The 20000-nt window shown below is 44.2% G+C and overlaps 1 protein-coding gene across 4 annotated transcripts in view; it reads left to right on the top strand.

Annotated features, from left to right (window-relative positions):
* Nucleotides 1–20000, top strand: part of LOC135101228 (phospholipid-transporting ATPase VA-like) — a 100968-nt gene that overhangs the window by 27615 nt on the left and 53353 nt on the right. For all 4 annotated transcript variants that reach the window (XR_010269165.1, XM_064004862.1, XM_064004864.1 and 1 more), the window contains exons 2-4: nt 17645–17756; nt 18190–18530; nt 19722–19879. Coding sequence is in view for 3 of the 4 variants with exons in the window: in XM_064004862.1 (XP_063860932.1) it covers nt 17645–17756; nt 18190–18530; nt 19722–19879 (611 nt within the window). In the remaining variant the exon portion in view is untranslated. The remainder of the gene's footprint in view (nt 1–17644; nt 17757–18189; nt 18531–19721; nt 19880–20000) is intronic.

Genomic DNA, 20000 nt, shown 5'->3' with positions numbered 1-20000 from the left:
TCCTCTTCTTAGCGTCACTTTCACATTCTCTCTCTCTCTCTCTCTCTCTCTCTCTCTCTCTCTCTCTCTCTCTCTCTCTCTCTCTCTCTCTCTCTCTCTCTCTCTCTGACATATTTTCCTCACACCATCTTGTCTTATCGCTTTTTCTTATTATTTCCTTCACATCTATTATCTTCATCCATTATATCATTCCCATTCATTGCCGGTGCGTGAATCATCTGCTATGAATCGCCTCGCCGGATTCGACTCGTATCCGGAACACATCCCAGCCAGTACGAGTAAGCGGGAGGGATGGACTGGTGTAGTTCGTTTTGGATGCGAGTCGAGGCAGGCGGTTCAGTCTTCACACACTGGTAACGCTGAGTGACTGACGTGTTAGTGGACTGGACTGTATTTGCTGTCTTTCGTCTTTAGAGAGGTTTAAGATATCAGTTATCAGGAGCGTCGTGCTGAAGTAGATAGAACCGCTCCTTGTTTTTTTTTTTTTATCTATTAGTTTTATCGTTATTTATTTATTTTATCAGCAGTAAGTAGGAGTTTGATGCATTTTTTGTCACCCTAACCTTCCCTCGTGTTTATCTAATCGGCCTTCTAATCTTTACTGAAGGACGCAAGAAGATAAGAAAATAAGGGAAGATGCGAGAAGTCTGATTGCTGAGGCTGTTTTATTCATCCACCACTCTGTTTGAGAACCAGTTCATTCCCGTCTCTTTCTTGAATCTAAATTTTCCAAGCTTGAACCTGTTTATTTCTTTTATTACTGCATTCTTTATCGTAGGTACTAATAACGTATTGTTTAACCCTTTTCCTTACGATATGTACAAATTCACAGCACTAAAAGCAATGTAGGTCAGTTTTTATAAGCACGTACAAGAAAGAAAGGGATAAGAAAGAATACATTTTGCAATTTTTAGGCAGTATTATGTTTGAAGGTTGCTGTAGAACAAGAAAAAAAGGTATCAGTGTGGTTAGTAATGAAGAAAAGGTGTGCCAATTAGTAGTTTAAAGGTTAAGACTTAGGTATACAAGGGTGAGGGCCGGCTGCTTGTTCACGAGATTACAAAATATTTCATGCAATACCTTATCACTCCACTTTTTCTTATTAGGAATTACAAATAGCAACACGTCTTATCAGTTCCGTTTCCTTTCAAGGGATTTCAAACAGGACCTTAGCAGTTTTTTTTTTTTTTCTTACGAGACATTACAAAACGGCAACAATTCTTTATCAGTTCAGTTTTCGTATTAGGGATTATAAATAGTAACACGTCTTATCAGTTCCGTTTTCTTTCAAAGGAATTCAAACAGGACCTTAGCAGTTTTTTTCTTACGAGACATTACAAAACAGCAACAATTCTTTATCAGTTCAGTTTTCGTATTAGGGATTATAAATAGTAACACGTCTTATCAGTTCCGTTTTCTTTCAAAGGAATTCAAACAGGACCTTAGCAGTTTTTTTCTTACGAGACATTACAAAACAGCAACAATTCTTTATCAGTTCACTTCTCGTATTAGGGATTACAAATAGCAACACTTCTTATCAGTTCACTATTTTTTTTTAATAAGGGACTACCAAGGACTAAAAAAAACAAAAGCAACACGCCTGGAGATCGTTACTAGTTTCATCTTACTACATAACACTAACTACATTACTTAAGAAAATCATGCTAAGGGTTGTATTCGTAAATATTTTGTTCTGCCATCAGGGTTGGTTTCAGAGGCGACAGAAGTGAACAGTCCGGTTGTTAGTATGGCCTAAAGAAGAAAGAACCGCCCACATCAACCTTTCAAGAATTAGCACTTTCCATAATCACGTATTTTCAAGAGCTTCATTCTCTCATCAGGGTTGTTTTCAAAGAGCACCAGAAACGAGTGATCAAATTCTTAGCATGATCTGAAGAGGGAAGATCTGCCTACATCAGACACTCTCGTCCCAAAGGGGTAACCGTAACGTCATCAGAAATTAATACTTTTGATAGCCACTTACTGTTTTTAAACGCCTCACACTCCCATCAGCATTATTTTCAACATCTCCCACCACAGCCATGCACGACGGAACCTTGGGGAGGACAGCTCTGTGTGATAAGGGGAAAGTGGCATGTAAAAGTGGTATTGTGTGCTGGGGCTTGGGGGAGCGCACGTGTGGTGATGTGTGGTGCAGTGTTGGTACAGGCGCGGGATGATGGGAGACAGTGAGGGTGATGGGAAGAGTGGTGTATAATTTTTCACGGTTGTTTTGATTTATTAGCAACACGTGTGTGGTTGTGATTTGTTGTAGTTCTTTCTTTCTTTCTTTTTTTCTTTCTTTCTTTCTTTCTTTCTTCTTCTTCTTCTTCTTCTTCTTCTTCTTCTTCTTCTTCTTCTTCTTCTTCTTCTTCTTCTTCTTCTTCTTCTTCTTCTTCTTCTTCTTCTTCTTCTTCTTCTTCTTCTTCTTCTTCTTCTTCTTCTTCTTCTTCTTCTTCTTCTTCTTCTTCTTCTTCTTCTTCTTCTTCTTCTTCTTCTTCTTCTTCTTCTTCTTCTTCTTCTTCTTCTTATTATTATTATTATTATTATTATTATTATTATTTGTCTTCGTCTTCTTCTTCTTCCACAAAATTGAGGAACGAAGGTCAGAAGGATCCTATTTAAGTTTATTGTTGTTGTTATTGTTGTTGTTGTTGTTGTTGTTGTTGTTGTCCTCCTCCTCCTCCTCCTCCTCCTCCTCCTCCTTTGATACAGAATTGGAGGAAATAAAGTTGGAAGGAGTGTTATCTAAAGTTTACAGTGTGCAAGTATTTGGTGCAACTGTCTGTGCTGGAGGACGTCAGTGTGGTGGTGGTGGTGGTGGTGGTGGTCAGTGTTCAAGGCTGGCTGATAACTGCAGCTCGTGTGTGAAGTGACAGTGACAGTGACAGTGGCAGTGATAGTAACAGCAGCGGTAGTGGTTTGCGACGAGTCCAGAACAGTTACAGTTTCCTCCTATCACCTTTTCTTCTCTCTTAATTAAATCACCTTCTCCATTACTCTCTCCCCTTACATACACTTTTTTTTTTTTTCCTCAGCGTATCTTACCGTTAGCTAAAGTAAAAGTAATCTAACGAAAAACTAGAACATTGACAATATCCTGTGTACATTTCTTGCCTCCAAAGCTTAAATCACTTTCTCCATTACTCTCTCCCCTTGCATACACTTTTTTTTTTTTTCTCAGCGTATCTTACCGTTAGCTTAAGTAAAAGTAATCTAACGAAAACTAGAACATTGACAATATCCTGTGTACATTTCTCGCCTCCAAAGTGTAATCAATTTCCTCAAGTACTCCCCTTTCAGACTTTTTTTTTTTTTTCCAACCTAAACTTAACCAGGAAGCGAGAGCAGAACATGTAGTGGAGCACAGTATCCGAACATTTCTCACCTTCCATAGCTTAATACACTTGCTTTCCCCTCTCTGCTTCCATTTTACCTAATCATTAACTTGAGTAAACCTAACCTAACCTGAAAACGAGAGGAAGAGGTGGAGTGGAGCGCAGTATCCGAACATTTCACACCTTCCAAAGCTTAATTTTACTGACTTTCACCACTCTGCTTCCCTTTTAGACACTTTTTCCCAGCTTATCTAACCATTGAGTAAACCTAACCTAACCAGAACCAGAAAACGAGCGCAGAACGTGTAGTGCAGCACAGTATATCCGAAATTTCTTATCTTCCAGAGGTCAATTCACTCAGTTTTCACACTCTACCTCCCTTTCAAACACTTTTTTCCCCAGCTTATCCAACCTTTGAGTAAACCTAACCTAACCAGAACCAGAAAATGAGAGCAGAACGTGGAGTGCAGCATAGTATCCGAACAGTTCTCACCTTCCAAAGCTTAATTCATTCACTTTCCCAACTTTACTTCCCTGCCAGACACTTTTTCCCAGCTTATCCAACCATTGAGTAAACCTAACCTAACTTAACCAAAAAACCAGAGCAAAACGTTGAATAAAACACATTATCCGAACAGTTCTCACTTTCCAAAGCTCAATTCAGTCAGTTTCCCTTTTAGACATTCCCAATTTACCCAACCATTAGTTTAACCCTTTGGCTTAACTCTTTGGCTGCAATTAGATACATCTTTCCCAAACTACTAATCATTCTGAGACATCTTTACTTGTTCTGCAGCCATCTCCAATCTTTAAATCGGGTAGAAATGACGAAATGTATTCTTTTTAATCTCTGTCTTTCTTGTACATGCTTATAAAAACTGAATGCATTACTTCTGGTGCTGTTAATTGTTTCGTGTCGCAAAAACGAAATGAATGAGTGCAGAACATTGATAATTTTCTCCAAACATTTCTTCCCTCCAAACCTTAACTGACGTATCCCTGTGTTCTTCTTTCAGACTTTTTTTTTTCCCAGCTTATTTAAACATCAGCTTGAGTAACCCTAACCCAGCGTAACCAAAACCATAACATTCAGACGAGGACATTCATAATTTCCTTCATGCCTTGTCTTCAGGGGGAAATGTAAATGTTCGAAGAGGAAACATGGGGAAGGAATAGATGTACAGGGAAATACTCTTCAGTCCACGGCAGAAATGTCAAGAGGGGAAACCTGTCCTACGGGAAAATATATGGAAGGAATACATTTTTAGGGAAACATATCCACGGTAGAAATGTATAGAGGGGAAAAAATGCATGTGAAAAATAATAAAGGGGAAAATAACGTGTCTTAGAGAGGGATATATACTTAGAGGGCAAATTTGTAGATATAAAAATGCACAATACCAAGATAGATACTCCCTTGCATCACTTGTAACCCTCCTCCTTAGTGTTAGTGGCATATACAGAAGCACTCCAGCATGCACCGCACCTCCACTACTTTCAAAAGGCTCTGTTTAAATTTACACTGGCTTTTAAAATTACCTTTATAGTTCTAGTGACCGATTAACAAGATTTCTACATTATTAACAGGAGAAACACTCTTGGAAACTCGGCTAATTATCTCTGTGGCCTTTGAAAGTAATGTTGGTGAGAGAGCAAAGCGTTTCAGAATACAGAAATTAGTTAGCGCTGCGCCTCGTGTTCCTGTGTGGCCGCACCTAGCACGCTGAGGCACTGCTGGGCTGAGGGACGCGTGGGTGATGTCATTGACGGCCTCCACCACCACCACCACCACCACCAGTCGATGATCTAACCCGACCAGCCTAACCTGTCCTACTTGTTGATTTGGGCGCTCTCTCTCTCTCTCTCTCTCTCTCTCTCTCTCTCTCTCTCTCTCTCTCTCTCTCTCTCTCTCTCTCTCTGTCTTTTGTTCATGCAGTTAATGGAATAGTTTGCTTTCTTCTTCTTCTTCTTCTTCTTCTTCTTCTTCTTCTTCTTCTTCTTCTTCTTCTTCTTCTTCTTCTTCTTCTTCTTCTTCTTCTTCTTCTTCCTCCTCCTCCTCCTCCTCCTCCTCCTCCTCCTCCTCCTCCTCCTCCTCCTCCTCCTCCTCCTCCTCCTCCTCCTCCTCCTCCTCCTCCTCCTCTTCCTGTTGTTGTTGTTGTTGTTGTTGTTGTTGGTGGTGGTGGTGGTGGTGGTGGTGGTGGCGGCGGCGGTGACGGTGGTGGTGGTGGATATATTATTATTATTATTATTATTATTATTATTATTATTATTATTATTATTATTATTATTATTATTACTACTACTACTACTACTACTACTACTACTACTACTACTACTACTACTACTACTACTACTACTACTACTACTATTACTACTACTACTACTACTACTACTACTACTACTACTACTACTACTACTACTACTACTATCATTAACATCATCGCTGTCATGGTGTTGGGTGTATCAGCGGGCCGGGTCAGTGGGTCAGTCAGGCAGTCCGTCCCTCAGCCAGTCTATCAATCATCGCAAGGTAAACGGTCCCCTCGCTGTCAGGTGTCGCCTTCACACCTGTGGAGGCGACACCGGCCCACCTTTCCAACCCACACTACCTTTTTCCAATCCATCTTTTCATTCATGCTCGCTGTACTGACGTCTCTCATTCACCACCTCTGCCCTCTCCTCGTCACGCACATCTTTTTACCTGTCTCTAGGAACCGGCACCTCAGTGGACTAATTTATTTATTTTATTATTTTTTTTCGTTCGTTTTGTTGCTGTAGGTCACTGTTCCCTCTTACATATATATATATATATATATATATATATATATATATATATATATATATATATATATATATATATATATATATATATATAAAAGTCACGTCACAGACTCTGCTTATTCACTTCACTCATATCTACCCACTCCTCACTCTGTCACTTATACTCAATCATCCCTTCATCCCTATTTACTCACCTCTCGGCCCATTAGCTCTTCATTCCTCACTTCACCATTCGCAATCATCACTCCATCCCTATCTAATCACCTGTGCACACATACCTGGTTATTCTGCGTCATCCTAGTCACTCCTTAGCAATTAGTCACCTTTTCACACACATTTTGTCATTCCTCACTTTTTTACGCATAGCCATTCATCCATTTTTTTTTTTTTAATCACCTCACTTCTTTATCTAGAATATAAGATAAGGGAAGCTGCAAAAAGCCTTCAGGCCTACACGTGGCAGTCCCTGTTTGATCGACGAATTAGTCACCTCTGCACCTCCATCTGCTCATTCTCCCTTACTTACCTGCTGTCTTCATTGTCACGGTATATCCATCCTCTCGCCTTACCTGTAGACGCTCTGATCAGTGATAGTAAGAAGCGTATGTGTGTACGAGTAAGTGATTGGGCTAGACTCGAGTACATAGCTGGTCACTCGCCTGGTGTTTGTTTGGTTAGGTGAGATTAGGTTAGGTTTAGGTTAGGTTAGGGTTACTGGGTGAGGTGAGGTTAGGTTTGGTTATTGTCAAGTAAGGTTAGGTTAAGGTTAGGTTAGTTGAACTTTGGCGGTGAGGTTAGGTTAAGGTAGGTATGTTATGGTAGGATAAGATAGGATGGGGTAGGATAGGATATGATAGAATAAGGTAGGTTAGGTTAGGTTAGGTTACGTAAGGTAAGATTTAGTTAAGTTCAGACTAGGTTAGAATAGGGTAGGGTGAGATAGAATCGGGTAAGTTAGTAAGTTAAGTTCATGTCCCACAAAAAGAAATTAGAGAAACTTTTTACTGAGTGGCAAATTGTCAGTCTTTTATTATTATTATTATTATTATTATTATTATTATTATTATTATTATTATTATTATTATTATTATTACTATTAATCCTTGTCAGTCTCTTTCACACGTAAAATAAAAATGAAAAGAGTAAATCGAACACGCATCTCCCAAGCACACCTGAGTGGAGGGCGGGGCAAGTAATCCCGCGTGATCGGTGAGTGACACGTGGCCACTCCGGCACAACAATAGTGTCTGTCTGCACACGCACGCCGGGCTGCGAGGCGGTGACCTGCTGGCTACCACTATGCAACATATCTTCCCTTCGCTGAACTTTACTCGCCTCCGAACATTTTCCTGCCTGACCTATTCCACCCACACCCACTTGACATTTTCATGGTGGTGTGCGTGGTGTCGGCTGAGTGTAGTTCATTCTCCCCCCAGATTCCCCAACAGTATTCGCCCGTCCCCTCCCACGACTCATCCCCCACTCGACATTTATACCCCTTGTACATTTTCCCTTTAAAATATCTTTCATAAACCTTAACCTCTTTAGACATTACTCTCTCACTTATTTTCCGTCTCTGGGACATTTTCCTCGCGGACATTTCCCTTCCAGACATTTACTACCAGCCTACTTATTAGCGCCTCCGTATTCTAATGGCTAGCGCGCCTGGCTACGAAACAGCGGGGACGGATTTGAATCGAGGCTGGGGCAGTTGGGCTGTTCACCCTTCCTTTGGGTTGGTCAATAAATGGGTACCTGGGGAAATTACAGAAGGTAAGGTGTGGAGACTCAGATGTCACAGTGACCCAGTGTCCTGCAGTGTCACCCACCACAGGTTCATACCCAGTGAGACGGAGATGAACGCCGAGGCCACGTGTTACTATTGCTTATGCTCTCACTACTTATTTATTAACTTACTAATACTTATTTACATTACTACTTATTTACTACTACTTCTACTACTACAACTTATTTATTAACCTAACCAAACTCAGCGTAATTGAACCTAACTTAACGTAACCTGAACAGCTGATCACAATGGTTTCAATCAATGTTTCTCTATCACAAAGTTGTGTTATCAAGTACATTCAGTGAGGGAAAATAACCACAGTGGGAAATATCTATGGGGAATATGTCCAGAGGGAATCTATCATGGGAGAACATGTAAATATTCAGTGGGGGAGTGTGGCAGTACCCCTTATCAGGCAGCTTTTAAGGCGTAGGGAGGCGGGCAGGCAAGGCTGATATATGAGCCCGGTAGGTGGACGCCCCTGGGAACATTTGCGTCGCCACACGTGTTTTTTTTTATATATATATTTAATTCTTTTTATTTGTAAAGGAGGCTGGTTAAGGGAAGCACTAAGGAAAGTAGCTTGGCATGTGTTCCGGTCATGGACTCTTCTCTGTGCGAGGACTTGGTGATTGATTGCCGCTCCCTAACCAGTGAGTGGAATTAATCTGGTGCTCCTTTCTTGAGATAGTTTTCGTTATTCCAAGAGGAAAAATAGAGCCATGTTTTAGTTTTAGACAAAAAAAAAATGTTTAGGGAAATAAACAATAATTAGTTCTAGCCATAGGAAGTGAAGAAAGAACATAATCATAATCTTTTAGTTCCAACCATAGAAAACGGGAAGAAAACGTTATGATAATCAGGTTTTAATACTAATCTTACTTTTCACCTGAAAGTACTCTTTTTTTGGTGACTGATATATTTTTTTTCACCCTATTTATGAATTTTACGTTCCTCCAGAAAGGCCTCTCGACTCGTTTTAAGCAAGGGGTCGGGGGGGGGGGACAGGAATGGGGCTGTAGGGGGTAGGGTCACCTTTTATCATTATGGGAGAGTATGAGAAGCTGGTGGTGGTAGTGGTGGTGGTGGTGGTGGTGGTGGTGGTGAGGCGGCCCTAGGGAGAGTGGAGCAATCACTAGGGAGGGGGGGATCCAGGGGAGGGACCCACGAAAACCGATGCACTTACCAGAAACCGATAGCCTAAGCTGTTGTTGTTGTTGTTGTTGTTGTTGTTGTTGTTGTTGTTGTTGTTGCTTCTTCTTTTTTGCTATATAGGAACAACACCTGTGAACATCTCTGTTGGACGCGTGGTGGTGGTGTTGGTGGTGGTGGTGGTGAGGACTTTTTTGTTTCATTACGTGGCAACGGTGGTGGTGGTGATAGTGGTAGTTAATTGGACTGCGTTTTTGGTGATGCTGTTGTCCCTCACTGGTTATAGAGGTAGTGTGGTGATGGTGGTAGTGGTGGGGGTGGGTGTGGTGGTGACGTCTTCCTCCCCGGTGTGATGAAGGGAAGGGAGGGAGGAAGGGAGGGACAGGTGGGTGATGAGGTGTACACTTACCTGGTGCCTGGCTTGCCTCGCCTCCCTGACAGGTGTTCATTAAGGCTCGCTGTGCTTGTGTGAGTGCCTCGTATTAACTCTCCGCCCGCTCTGGCCTCCCCTCAGTCTTCAGTGTACTGGTTCACGAAATTTTAATACACAGCCTGTATTCTTAAACACCTCACAGAGCTTACTTTTCAGAGGTTACAAAGATGATTGGTCAGGTTCTCATAAGTGTTTTTCCATTTGGTGATGCAGAATCAGTATTAAACTATTACTAGTTATGAAAACACTATTGCAGATCAGTTAGTAACAGCCACTAGAGCCTGTTAGAAGTAGCTGAGTTGAGACGCCAAATAAGAATACGGATCTTTGAAACATAACTACATGCCAGAAGAGTAATGGAGGAAGTTAAATGAAAAAAAGTGTTATTCTTAGTGTTATCTCCGGTCGGTGATATCGTGTAAGTTTATGCAGTGTAATTGGCCCTCATTCATAAGCAGTCACAAGGGCACCGTGACGTGGCTCCTCTGAGGGCCAGGCCAGACTTGCCGCAGTGTGTTCTGCTTTCGCCTCCGCCTCAACCGCCTGTGCTTCATATACGACGAGGATGAACCGTATTCTGAAGCACTTATGCGCCGCACCAACACTACATTCAAAAGGCTCTAGTTGGAGTGACAAGGGGGCTTTTATGGTTCTAGTGACAGATTAAAAGGTTTATACTTTAATAACAGGAGAAACACTCTTGAAAACCCGGCTGACAACTTCTGTGGCCTTTGAAAATAGTCACGGTGAGAGAGCAAAGCATTTCAGAATAAGGGCGTATGTCTTGTAACCTTACTCTGAAATGCGCCGTTGCCTTATCTCGTCCACTTCCAGCAGGCTGTAGTGGATGTTATCACAGTCTACAAGGGTCTTCATGTTTCTAGTGATAGTTCTACAAGGGTTCTGCGATATATGTGGAGGAAATACCAATGAAACCTCGATAATCACCTCAGTTACCTGTGTACGCAAATAGATGTGATGTTAAGTGATAGTTTTACAAGTGTTCTACAGTATCAGGGGGGGAAATGCCAGTGCAGCCACGCTAGTCACCTCGTTAGCCTGTATAGCACGTGAACAGTTGTGATGAGAGACAGAGGCGCTTACAGATTCAGGCCATGGGGTGAGTTACCATGTGCAAGGAAGAATCGCCCCTTACGGTGTCTGATCAAGTGATACAATGGTCTCTCCAGGAAAATGTGATGGATGAGTCGTATAACATTATGGGCCATAGCAGGATGGAGTACGTGCGCTGAGAACGCTCGAGCATCCAGCGTCGACCGGTGCTGACCAGCGTTGTTAGGTGATCACAAAGGGTAATCTGCTCTGAACAGCGAGGTAGCAGCAGGTTTACTGTCACTTGTGATTTACCAGCTGTGTAGTAATAATGTCACGCTCATCGTCTGGTGGTGAGCTAATATTGCTCCAGAGTACTTATGCACAACTTAAAAGGAGAGGAGAAGTATATGAAATAAATCGCAAAAAAAAACCATATCAAGAATATCACCATCTTTTTAGTGATCTTAAAAGAGACTGGAGAAGAATTTTTTAGTACACTCAAAAGACATGGTATGGTATATCTGGCATAGACATCCTATTCTACCAGAAAAATAGGCTAGTCATCACTCGCAGCTGAGTTGAAATAAAATTCCAAAATAAATTTAATGTAGTACTAAATCAATATATGCTCTAATGAAACCTCCATCTTGCCAGACGTCCACTGCCACTAGTTGGGCAGGCAAGAATGGTTTCGGGGGCTCAGGAAAGCTGGAAGAGGCTGGCAGTCCTCGCCGACACGCTTATAACACTTGTTTATATCATGCAAATGTTGGCGCGGGTCGACGCCGATAGGCGCTAGTTGCTTGCACTGTTTGCACCAGCGTTCTCTGTGCACGCAGCCTATACGCAGAGGGAATGTTTTGTGCAACACGCTGCCCTCGCGCCTAAATATGAACTACTGGAGTAATGCAATTAGTAAATACTGTTAACAAGATTAATGTCAGTATACACACGGACTGGTGCTCATTGTGCGTGAAAATAAAAATGGTGAGGGTTTTCTTGCGTGCAGGTTCGGATCTGGTATTGTTTATATTCTGAAAGTAAAGTTTATTGTTCAAATCTTGTTATGTTTTGAAATGAATTTTTTTCTAACAATTCCCCTTTAAAAAATCTTAGAGAATATAAATACATATACCGCCGAGCCTACAATCGTAAATTTCTGGAGTCTGGTACAACTGCATTCAGTCCTGCCTCACCCAGCTCCTGCAGCCTCCTGGCCCCGGGAGTTACTTCCTGGTGGAGTGACCAGAGGCACAAAGACCCAAAGATTATCATATCACCTGCCAATAGTTATGGTCTTGAGGTATAAGGCGCCTTGCTTTATACCTCCGTGTCGGGTTGAATCCCTTGTAAGGCCGCTTCTCGTGGCTTCTCTTCTTATGTAAGAGGGGCTCTGGCCTAGGGCAACAAAACGAGTGAAAAAAAAAAAAAAAGACGACTGTGGTGCCAGTCCCTAAAGAAAAGTAAAAAGGGATCATCCAAAATTGAATGATAAGTTTCTTGAAACCTCCCTCGTGAATGTATCTCACCTTCAGATCAATTTTTCACCGTTTCCATGACGCTGTAAAGGCGGCCACGGCTGGACGAAGAGTGTAGCACCGGCTGGCATATTCCCGTCTGGCCAGCCTTTGTCCAATCCACAGGCTCTTCCTTCACCTTACAACACTGCTCTCCTCCTCTGCTGCCAAGAATCACCACCTCAACAACCAGTACAGCTGTGATATCTTGGCCTGTATTCTGAAACACTTCTGCCGCGCACCTCCGCTACATTCAGAGTCTAGTTGAAGAGACACGGGTTATTACGTATGTTCTTTGATGGTTCTAGTGACAGATTAACAAGATCTCGACATTATTACCAGCAGAAATACTCTTCAGAATCCGGCAGATCATCTTTGTGGCCTTCGAAAATAGTCGTGGTGAGAGAGAGAGAGAGAGAGAGAGAGAGAGAGAGAGAGAGAGAGAGAGAGAGAGAGAGAGAGAGCAATGTTTCAGAATGGGGGCTTTTTCTTGGTGAGGAGCGAGGATCTTTATGGAGAGTCGGATGAATGGGATGAATAGTCGATCTGTAAGACGCCGCAACACTGTGGTCATGTGGCGCCGGCGTTGACGAAGAAACGTCTGCTTGGTATATTGAGATAAGTCCGTGGTGGTGTTTTCTAAATGTATAGTTTGTAGACCTTTATTTTTGTGTTTTGTTTTTTTTTTTTGTTTTTTTTTAGTCGTTCGTCTCTCCCTCTCCCTCTCCCTCTCCCTCTCTCCCAACCTTTCAAACATGGCCACGTTAACCCTCAGTATATCCCAACAACACCGCCTCCTCGTCCTCCTCCACTCCGCACAGCTGTTTTGGCGACCATGGGAAGTTCAATCAATTTCGTGGCGCCGCAGCAGCGAGGTCGTATGGCGCCAGGTGAATTCGTCAGCGAGGGGAGACGGGGGAGGTCGTCTGGTCGTTGGTGGTCATAATGCTGCTCGTCAAGGGGAGGCCATTTTGTGTGAAAGGGGAAGGAGAGAGAGAGAGAGAGAGAGAGAGAGAGAGAGAGAGAGAGAGAGAGAGAGAGAGAGAGAATTTGAAAGACTCAGTGGCCTCATTACGACTGTTTTTAAAGGCTAGATGCATTAATGGACTTCTCGTGGTTGCTTTTCTTGTTCGTTATTGATGCAGAATCTTTGTTGAATCATTATTACAGTCAAGAAAACGTCCTTTGAAAACCCTAACAACACCCACTAGACTATATAGAGCATGGTAGAAAGTAGTCGAAATAAGAACATGAGGGAAGCTGTAAGAAATCATCAGTCTTGCACGTGGCTGTCCCTATATGAAACAAGGCTATCTGTGTATTTTCACCTCTTACCCTCATCTATAAATCTGCCTAATCTTTCAAAGTACCTTGATGAGTCAGCACCGCAACCTGATTACTGAGTCATTGCTGAGTCTATTCCACTCATCCATCACTCGATTTGAGAACTAATTCCTTTCTATCTCTTTTTTAATCTGACATTTAAAGCTTGAGCACATTTATATCTTGTCCTGTCCTGATTACTGACTGGTAAGAGGCCGACACTTTGAGAAAAGAAGCTAAAGGTATGGCATGAAGATACCGGCATTATTCAGTAAGCAAGACGATCTGTTTATCTCATATACTGTCCCTCCTCCGTGCTGTCTGCTGCATGCATGTGGAAGGACGCTCTAAGAATGTGATCCAATAACATGGCACAGGACAATTGGTATTATTCAGTGACTATGACATTCTCGTTACCTGATATCTTGTCTCGCTCTTGTGTTGTCTGCTTGCTTGCATGTTTCAAAACTTACTGTAGGAATACTTTGGGAATGCGATCGTAAGGTATGGCACAGAAAAATTTGTATTATTCACTGAGCATGACAATCACTTTACCCGATATCATGTCTCTCCCTAGTGTTGTCTGCTTGCGTGCGTCTGGAGCCTTACCGTAGGGATATTTTGAGAATGCGATCGTAAGGTACAGTGCAGGAAAAAAATTGACATTATTCTGTGTCTCTCCTTCGTGTTGACTACTTGCTTGCATCTGGAGGCTTGCCGTAAGGATGCTTTGTGGGTGGTGTGGGCGATCAAGAGGGCACAGAGGGACTGATGGAAGAACAAAACAGTGTGGGCCTGTTGAGGTGGTTTGAGGTCTTACAAGCTGACGGTTGCTCCGCCTTCTGCGATAACTCTGCGTCTCTTCAGTCTAGGATCGAGTGAACGCTGCTGCTGTGCTTAATTAATGCTCCGACTTATTACCCAAACAAGCTAACTAACTAACCAGCCCGCAAACTACCTGCCGTAATTAATTTGCCAGTGCCCTCCCTTGGTGCTCGGCTCAACATTGCGCAGGCCACCAGGGGAACACACACACACACACACACACACACACACACACACACACACACACACACACACACACACACACACACACACACACACACACACACACACATTCCAAGCACAATATAGGCCAAATGAAAATACATGAGTGGCACGTATTTGTATAAAGTTGGAGGACACTCAGAACAGACATTGGTTCTTGATGCTGCTGTTGCTTGGGTGGTGGTAGTGGTGGTGGTTGTTGTTACTGTTGTTGGTTGGTTGGTTGTTGCTTTTTTTTTTTTTTATGTAGGAGGGACACCGGCCAAGGGCAATAAAAAAAAAAAAACTGAGATGCCGGTCCCGAATATGGTCCGAAGTGGTGGTCAAAAATTGAAGGATAAGTGTCTTGAAACCTCCCTCTTGAAGGAATTCAAGTCATAGGAAGGTGGAAATACAGAAGCAGGAAGGGAGTTCCAGAGTTTACCAGAGAAGGGGGTGAATGGCTAGGAATACTGGTTAACTCTTGCATTAGAGAGGTGGACAGGATAAGGGTGAGAGAAAGAAGAAAGTCTTGTGCAGTGAGAACGCGGGAGGAGGGGAGGCATGCACTTAGCAAGATCAGAAGAGCAGTTAGCATGAAAATAGCGGTAGAAGATAGCAAGAGATGCAACATTCCAGCGATGAGAAAGAGGCTGAAGACAGTCAGTCAGAAGAGAGGAGTTGATGAGACGAAAAGCTTTTGATTCCACCTTATCTAAAAGAGCGGGATGAGTGGAATCCCCCCAGACATTTGAAGCATACTCCATATATGGATGGATAAGGCCCTTGTACAGAGTTAGCAGCTGGCAGGGTGAGAAAAAACTGGCGGAGACATCTCAGAACGCCTAACTTCATAGAAGCTGTTTTAGCTAGAGATGAGATGTGAAATATCCAGTTTAGATTATATAAGAAAAGGACAGACCGAGGATGTTCAGTGTAGAAGAGGGGGCCAGTTGAGTGTCATTTAAGAAGAGAGGATAGTTGTGTGGAAGGTTGTGTCGAGTTGACAGATGAAGGAATTGAGTTTTTGAGGCATTTAACAATACTAAGTTTGCTTTGCCCCAAGCAGAAATTTTAGGTCAGAAGTCAGGCGTTCTGTGGCTTCCCTGCGTGAACTGTTTACTTCCTGAAGGGTTGGACGTCTGTAAAAAGACGTGGAAAAGTGTAGGGTGGTATCATCAGCGTAGGAGTGGATAGGGCCAGAAATTTAGTTTAAAAGATCATTGATGAATAATAGGAAGAAAGTGGGTGATAGCACAGAACCCTGAGGAACACCACTGTTAATAGATTTAGGAGAAGAACAGTGACCGTCTAACACAGTAGCAATAGAACTGTCAGAAAGGAAACTTGAGATGAAGTTACAGAGAGGAGGATAGAAGCTGTAGGAGGGTAATTTGGAAATCAAAGCTTTGTGCCAGACTCTATCAAAAGCTTTTGATATGTCCAAGGCAACAGCAAAAGTTTCACCAAAATCTCTAAAAGAGGATGACCAAGACTCAGTAAGGAAAGCCAGAAGATCACCAATAGAGCGGCCTTGACGGAACCCATACTGGCGATCAGATAAATGTTGTGAATAGATGTTTAAGAATCTTCCTGTTAAGGATATATTCAAAAACTTTAGATAGGCAGGAAATTAAAGCAATAGGGTGGTAGTTTGAGGGATTAGAATGGTCACCCTTTTTAGGAACAGGCTGAATGTAGGCAAACTTCCAGCAAGAAGGAAAGGTAGATGTTGACAGACAGAGCTGAAAGAGTTTGACTAGGCAAGGTGCAAGCACGGAGGCACAGTTTCGGAGAACAATAGGAGAGACCCCATCAGGTCCATAAGCCTTCCGAGGGCTTAGACCAGCGAAGGCATGGAAAACATCATTATGAAGAATTTTAATAGGTGGCATGAAGTAGTCAGAGGGTGGAGGAGAGGGAAGAACAAGCCCAGAATCGTCCAAGGTAGAGTTTTTAGCAAAGGTTTGAGCGAAGAGTTCAGCTTTAGAAATAGATGTGATAGCAGTGGTGCCATCTGGTTGAAATAAAGGAGGCACCTCCGCTTAGAGGGATCCTGAGGAGGGATTGGAGTGATAGGACAAGATACAGATATGACATTGTGATCGGAGGAGCCCAACGAAGAAGAGAGGATAACAGCATAAGCAGAAGGATTAGAGGTTAGGAAAAGGTCAAGAATGTTGGGCGTATCTCCAAGACGGTCAGGAACACGAGCTGGTGTCGCACCAGCTCTAGGTCATGGAGGATAGCAAAGTTGAAGGCTAGTTCACCAGGATGGTCAGTGAAGGGAGAGGAAAGTCAAAGCTGGTGGTGAACACCACCATTCTTGGAGATCTCCACAAAAGGGAAGAGAGTCACAATGTGCTCCACTTAGGAAGTTAAGTAGTCAAAGAATTTCTTATAGTCAGAGGAGTTAGGAGAGAGGTATACAGCACAGATAAATTTAGTTTGAGGATGACTCTGTAGTCGTTGTCAGATGGTGGAAAACTCACAAGATTCAAGAGCGTGGGCACGAGAGCAAGTTAAGTCATTGCGCACTTAAACGCAACATCCAACTTTGGATTGAAAATGAGGATAGAGAAAGTAGGAGGGAACAGGAAAGGCGCTACTGTCAGTTGCCTCAGACACCTGTGTTTCAGTGAGGAAAAGAAGATGAGGTTTAGTAGAAGAGAGGTGATGTTCTACAGATTGAAAATTAGATCCAAGACCGCGAATGTTGCAGAAATTAATGAAGAAAAGTTGAGTGGGGGTGTCAAGGCACTTAGGGTTGATACCAGAAGAGCAGTCCGACCTGGGGACATTTGTGGTCCCCTCCCCAAATGGGGACTCCGAGGCTGGTGTAGATGTCGCCATAATTTTGAATTTTGAGTGGAGGGTGTGTGTGTGTAATTAGCTGCTTGTAGTTTTGTGTGAAGGAAGAGAGTTGTCTTTAGAGGGCAGGCTGTGACGGCCCCCTTGTACTGTCAGACACAAAGGGAAACGTTCATTGAGGTCACAGCTGGGTTTAATGATAAGTTCACAGCACCCCCTGAACAGTGCTTTAGACCTCACTGGGAGTAATTATCGTTTCGGCAGATGGTGCCTACTGCCTCCTCCACTAGTTACTGTTGTTGTTGGTGTTGCTGATGTTGTTGATGTGTGTTGTCATGTGTTGATGCGTGAGAATACTTGTGTTGGCGTGGTGCTCGTAGCGTGTGCCGTCATTAATGTGTTGCTTGTGTGCTTGCAGGCCGAGGCGGAGCCGGAGTGTGTGGAGATGAGCGAGGCGCATGGCGGGGTCGGGACGCGATCCCACGCCCGCAGCGCCTCGCATGGCGGGATTATGCTCACCCGCGATGCAGGTAAGACAAGCATCCACTCACCCACCTACCCACTTTTCCTCACTCACCCACCCACCACCCCCTCAATCACCCACCCACCACCCCTTCACTCACCCACTCACCACGCCCTCACTCACCCACCTAGCACACCCTCACCAACCCACACACCCACCCACCACGCCCTTATTCACTCACCCATCACGCCCTCACTCACTTACTCACCCACCCACCACGCCCTCCCTCACCCACCAACCACGGCCTCACTCATCCACTCATTCACCATCCATCACGCCCTCATTCCCCCACCCACCACGCCCTCACTCACCCACCTACCACCCCCTCACTCACGCCGGTGTGGAGACGTTATGAGTTCAGTATTGGTTATCTTCCTTCTGTTGGTGCTGCCTCCTCGCACCTCCCCAACAGTGCCGTGATTGTTGTGGTTGTGCTGCAGGTGGCGGGCATGGGGGGCCGGTGCCGGCGGCCGCAGCGGGGCCGGCAACGGCAGCGACAGCGAGCGGCGGAGGGCCAGGGCGTGGCCATCAGCGCACCTTCTCCCATGGCTACCTGGTGGAGGGAGGGCGCGGCCACCGACGGATGGCCTCCAAGACTGATTTCATCCTGCCGGCGGGATACGAACAGCGGGAGCGGGAACGGGAGCGTGAGCGAGCAGAGTCCGGGACGGGGTCAGGCCTGAAGAAGGGCCACACCCGCCAGGCCTCCCACACCGACAGCGTGTACACCATCAGGCAGAACAAGCCCTCGCTGCTCAGAAGACTCATGTTCTGGAAGAAGGTGAGTAAGGCACGGACTCTGTGGTGATGTTATCGCTGACTGTCATCCCGGCTGTTGGTCTCCACACACACACACACACACACACACACACACACACACACACACACACACACACACACACACACACACACACACACACACACACACACACTCTCTCTCTCTCTCTCTCTCTCTCTCTCTCTCTCTCTCTCTCTCTCTCTCTCTCTCTCTCTCTCTCTCTCTCTCTCTCTCTCTCTCTCTCTCTCTCTCTCAACCGCTTGGACGAGGTACAATACTTATTTAGCTTTCCGGGTTGTCAGTCGGAATCCCAGCTGGAAAATAGCTGGACACACACACACACACACACACACACACACACAAAGAGGGATAGGGTTAGAGGGTTGGGGGGACACATTATGATGGACGACGCACCAATGATTGATATGAGCGGCGTGCAGCCTAGTGTTGCGCCAGCCAGTGTGTTTACGCGTCTGGCACAGTGGCAGGTTTAAGTTGTCTGTCTGCGTCCCTCCCCCCGTGACTGATTGCCGTCCATCATCGACGTAATGTCGCGCGCGTGCACTGAGGAAAGACACAGTTGGCTCATAAAAGATACAAGTCTCGTAAATGTAAACATACACACACTAGGAAAACACCACACAGTATTAATTTTGGCAACACTTATTTCTCTGTCATATAAGGATTAAAAGATAAATAAACTGAAGTCAGATTGATGTTAGAAGTTTGATGCACTCTAGGAAATAAATTACCCCTACATCCACGCGGCAAGTCCACGTGTGTGTACTAAATAGAGCCAAACATGTTAGAAATGAGGTGATTCAAATACTCTCGTGCTTTACTGACCCGAGACGACACGTTGGAAATGAGATGATGCAAATCCTCTAATGCTTCACTAACCCGAGCTAAACATGTTAGAAATGAGTTGATGCAAATCTTCTAATGTTTTACTGACCGGAGCCAAACGCACTGAAAAATACCTGATACAAATCCTCTAATGCTTTGCTGATCCGAGACAGACACGTTAGAAATAGAGAGTTGATGCAGACACTCTAATGCTTCACTAACCCGAGACAACATGCTTGGAATGAGGTGATGTAGACCTTCTAATGCTTTACTTTGCTAACCCGAGGCAAACACGAAACAAGTAAACGAACACAAATCCTCCTAACGCCTTACCTGTGTCCACCGCAGGGCTCTGAGGAAGGGCGGACGCGTCTGGTGCACCCTAACCACGAGGTCGCAGCCGGGGACATCAACCCCAACGAAGCCTTCCCCGACAACTCCATCTGCACCACTAAGTACACGGTGCTCTCCTTCCTGCCCAAGAACCTGTTTGAACAGTTCCACAGGTGAGTGAGTGCCGGGAGAAAGATTGGCTGGGGTTCTGAGGTTCTTACTTGCCGGGGAGAAAGATAGGCTGGGGTTCCGGGGTTCCCAATTGCGGGGGAGGAAGATTGGCTGTGGATCTGA

This window comes from Scylla paramamosain, chromosome 6 (assembly GCF_035594125.1).
Source record: "Scylla paramamosain isolate STU-SP2022 chromosome 6, ASM3559412v1, whole genome shotgun sequence".
In the NCBI taxonomy this organism is placed as follows: Eukaryota; Metazoa; Arthropoda; class Malacostraca; order Decapoda; family Portunidae; genus Scylla; species Scylla paramamosain.
Note: the sequence above shows the minus strand (reverse complement) of the source record. Positions and strands in the feature narration are given on the sequence as shown.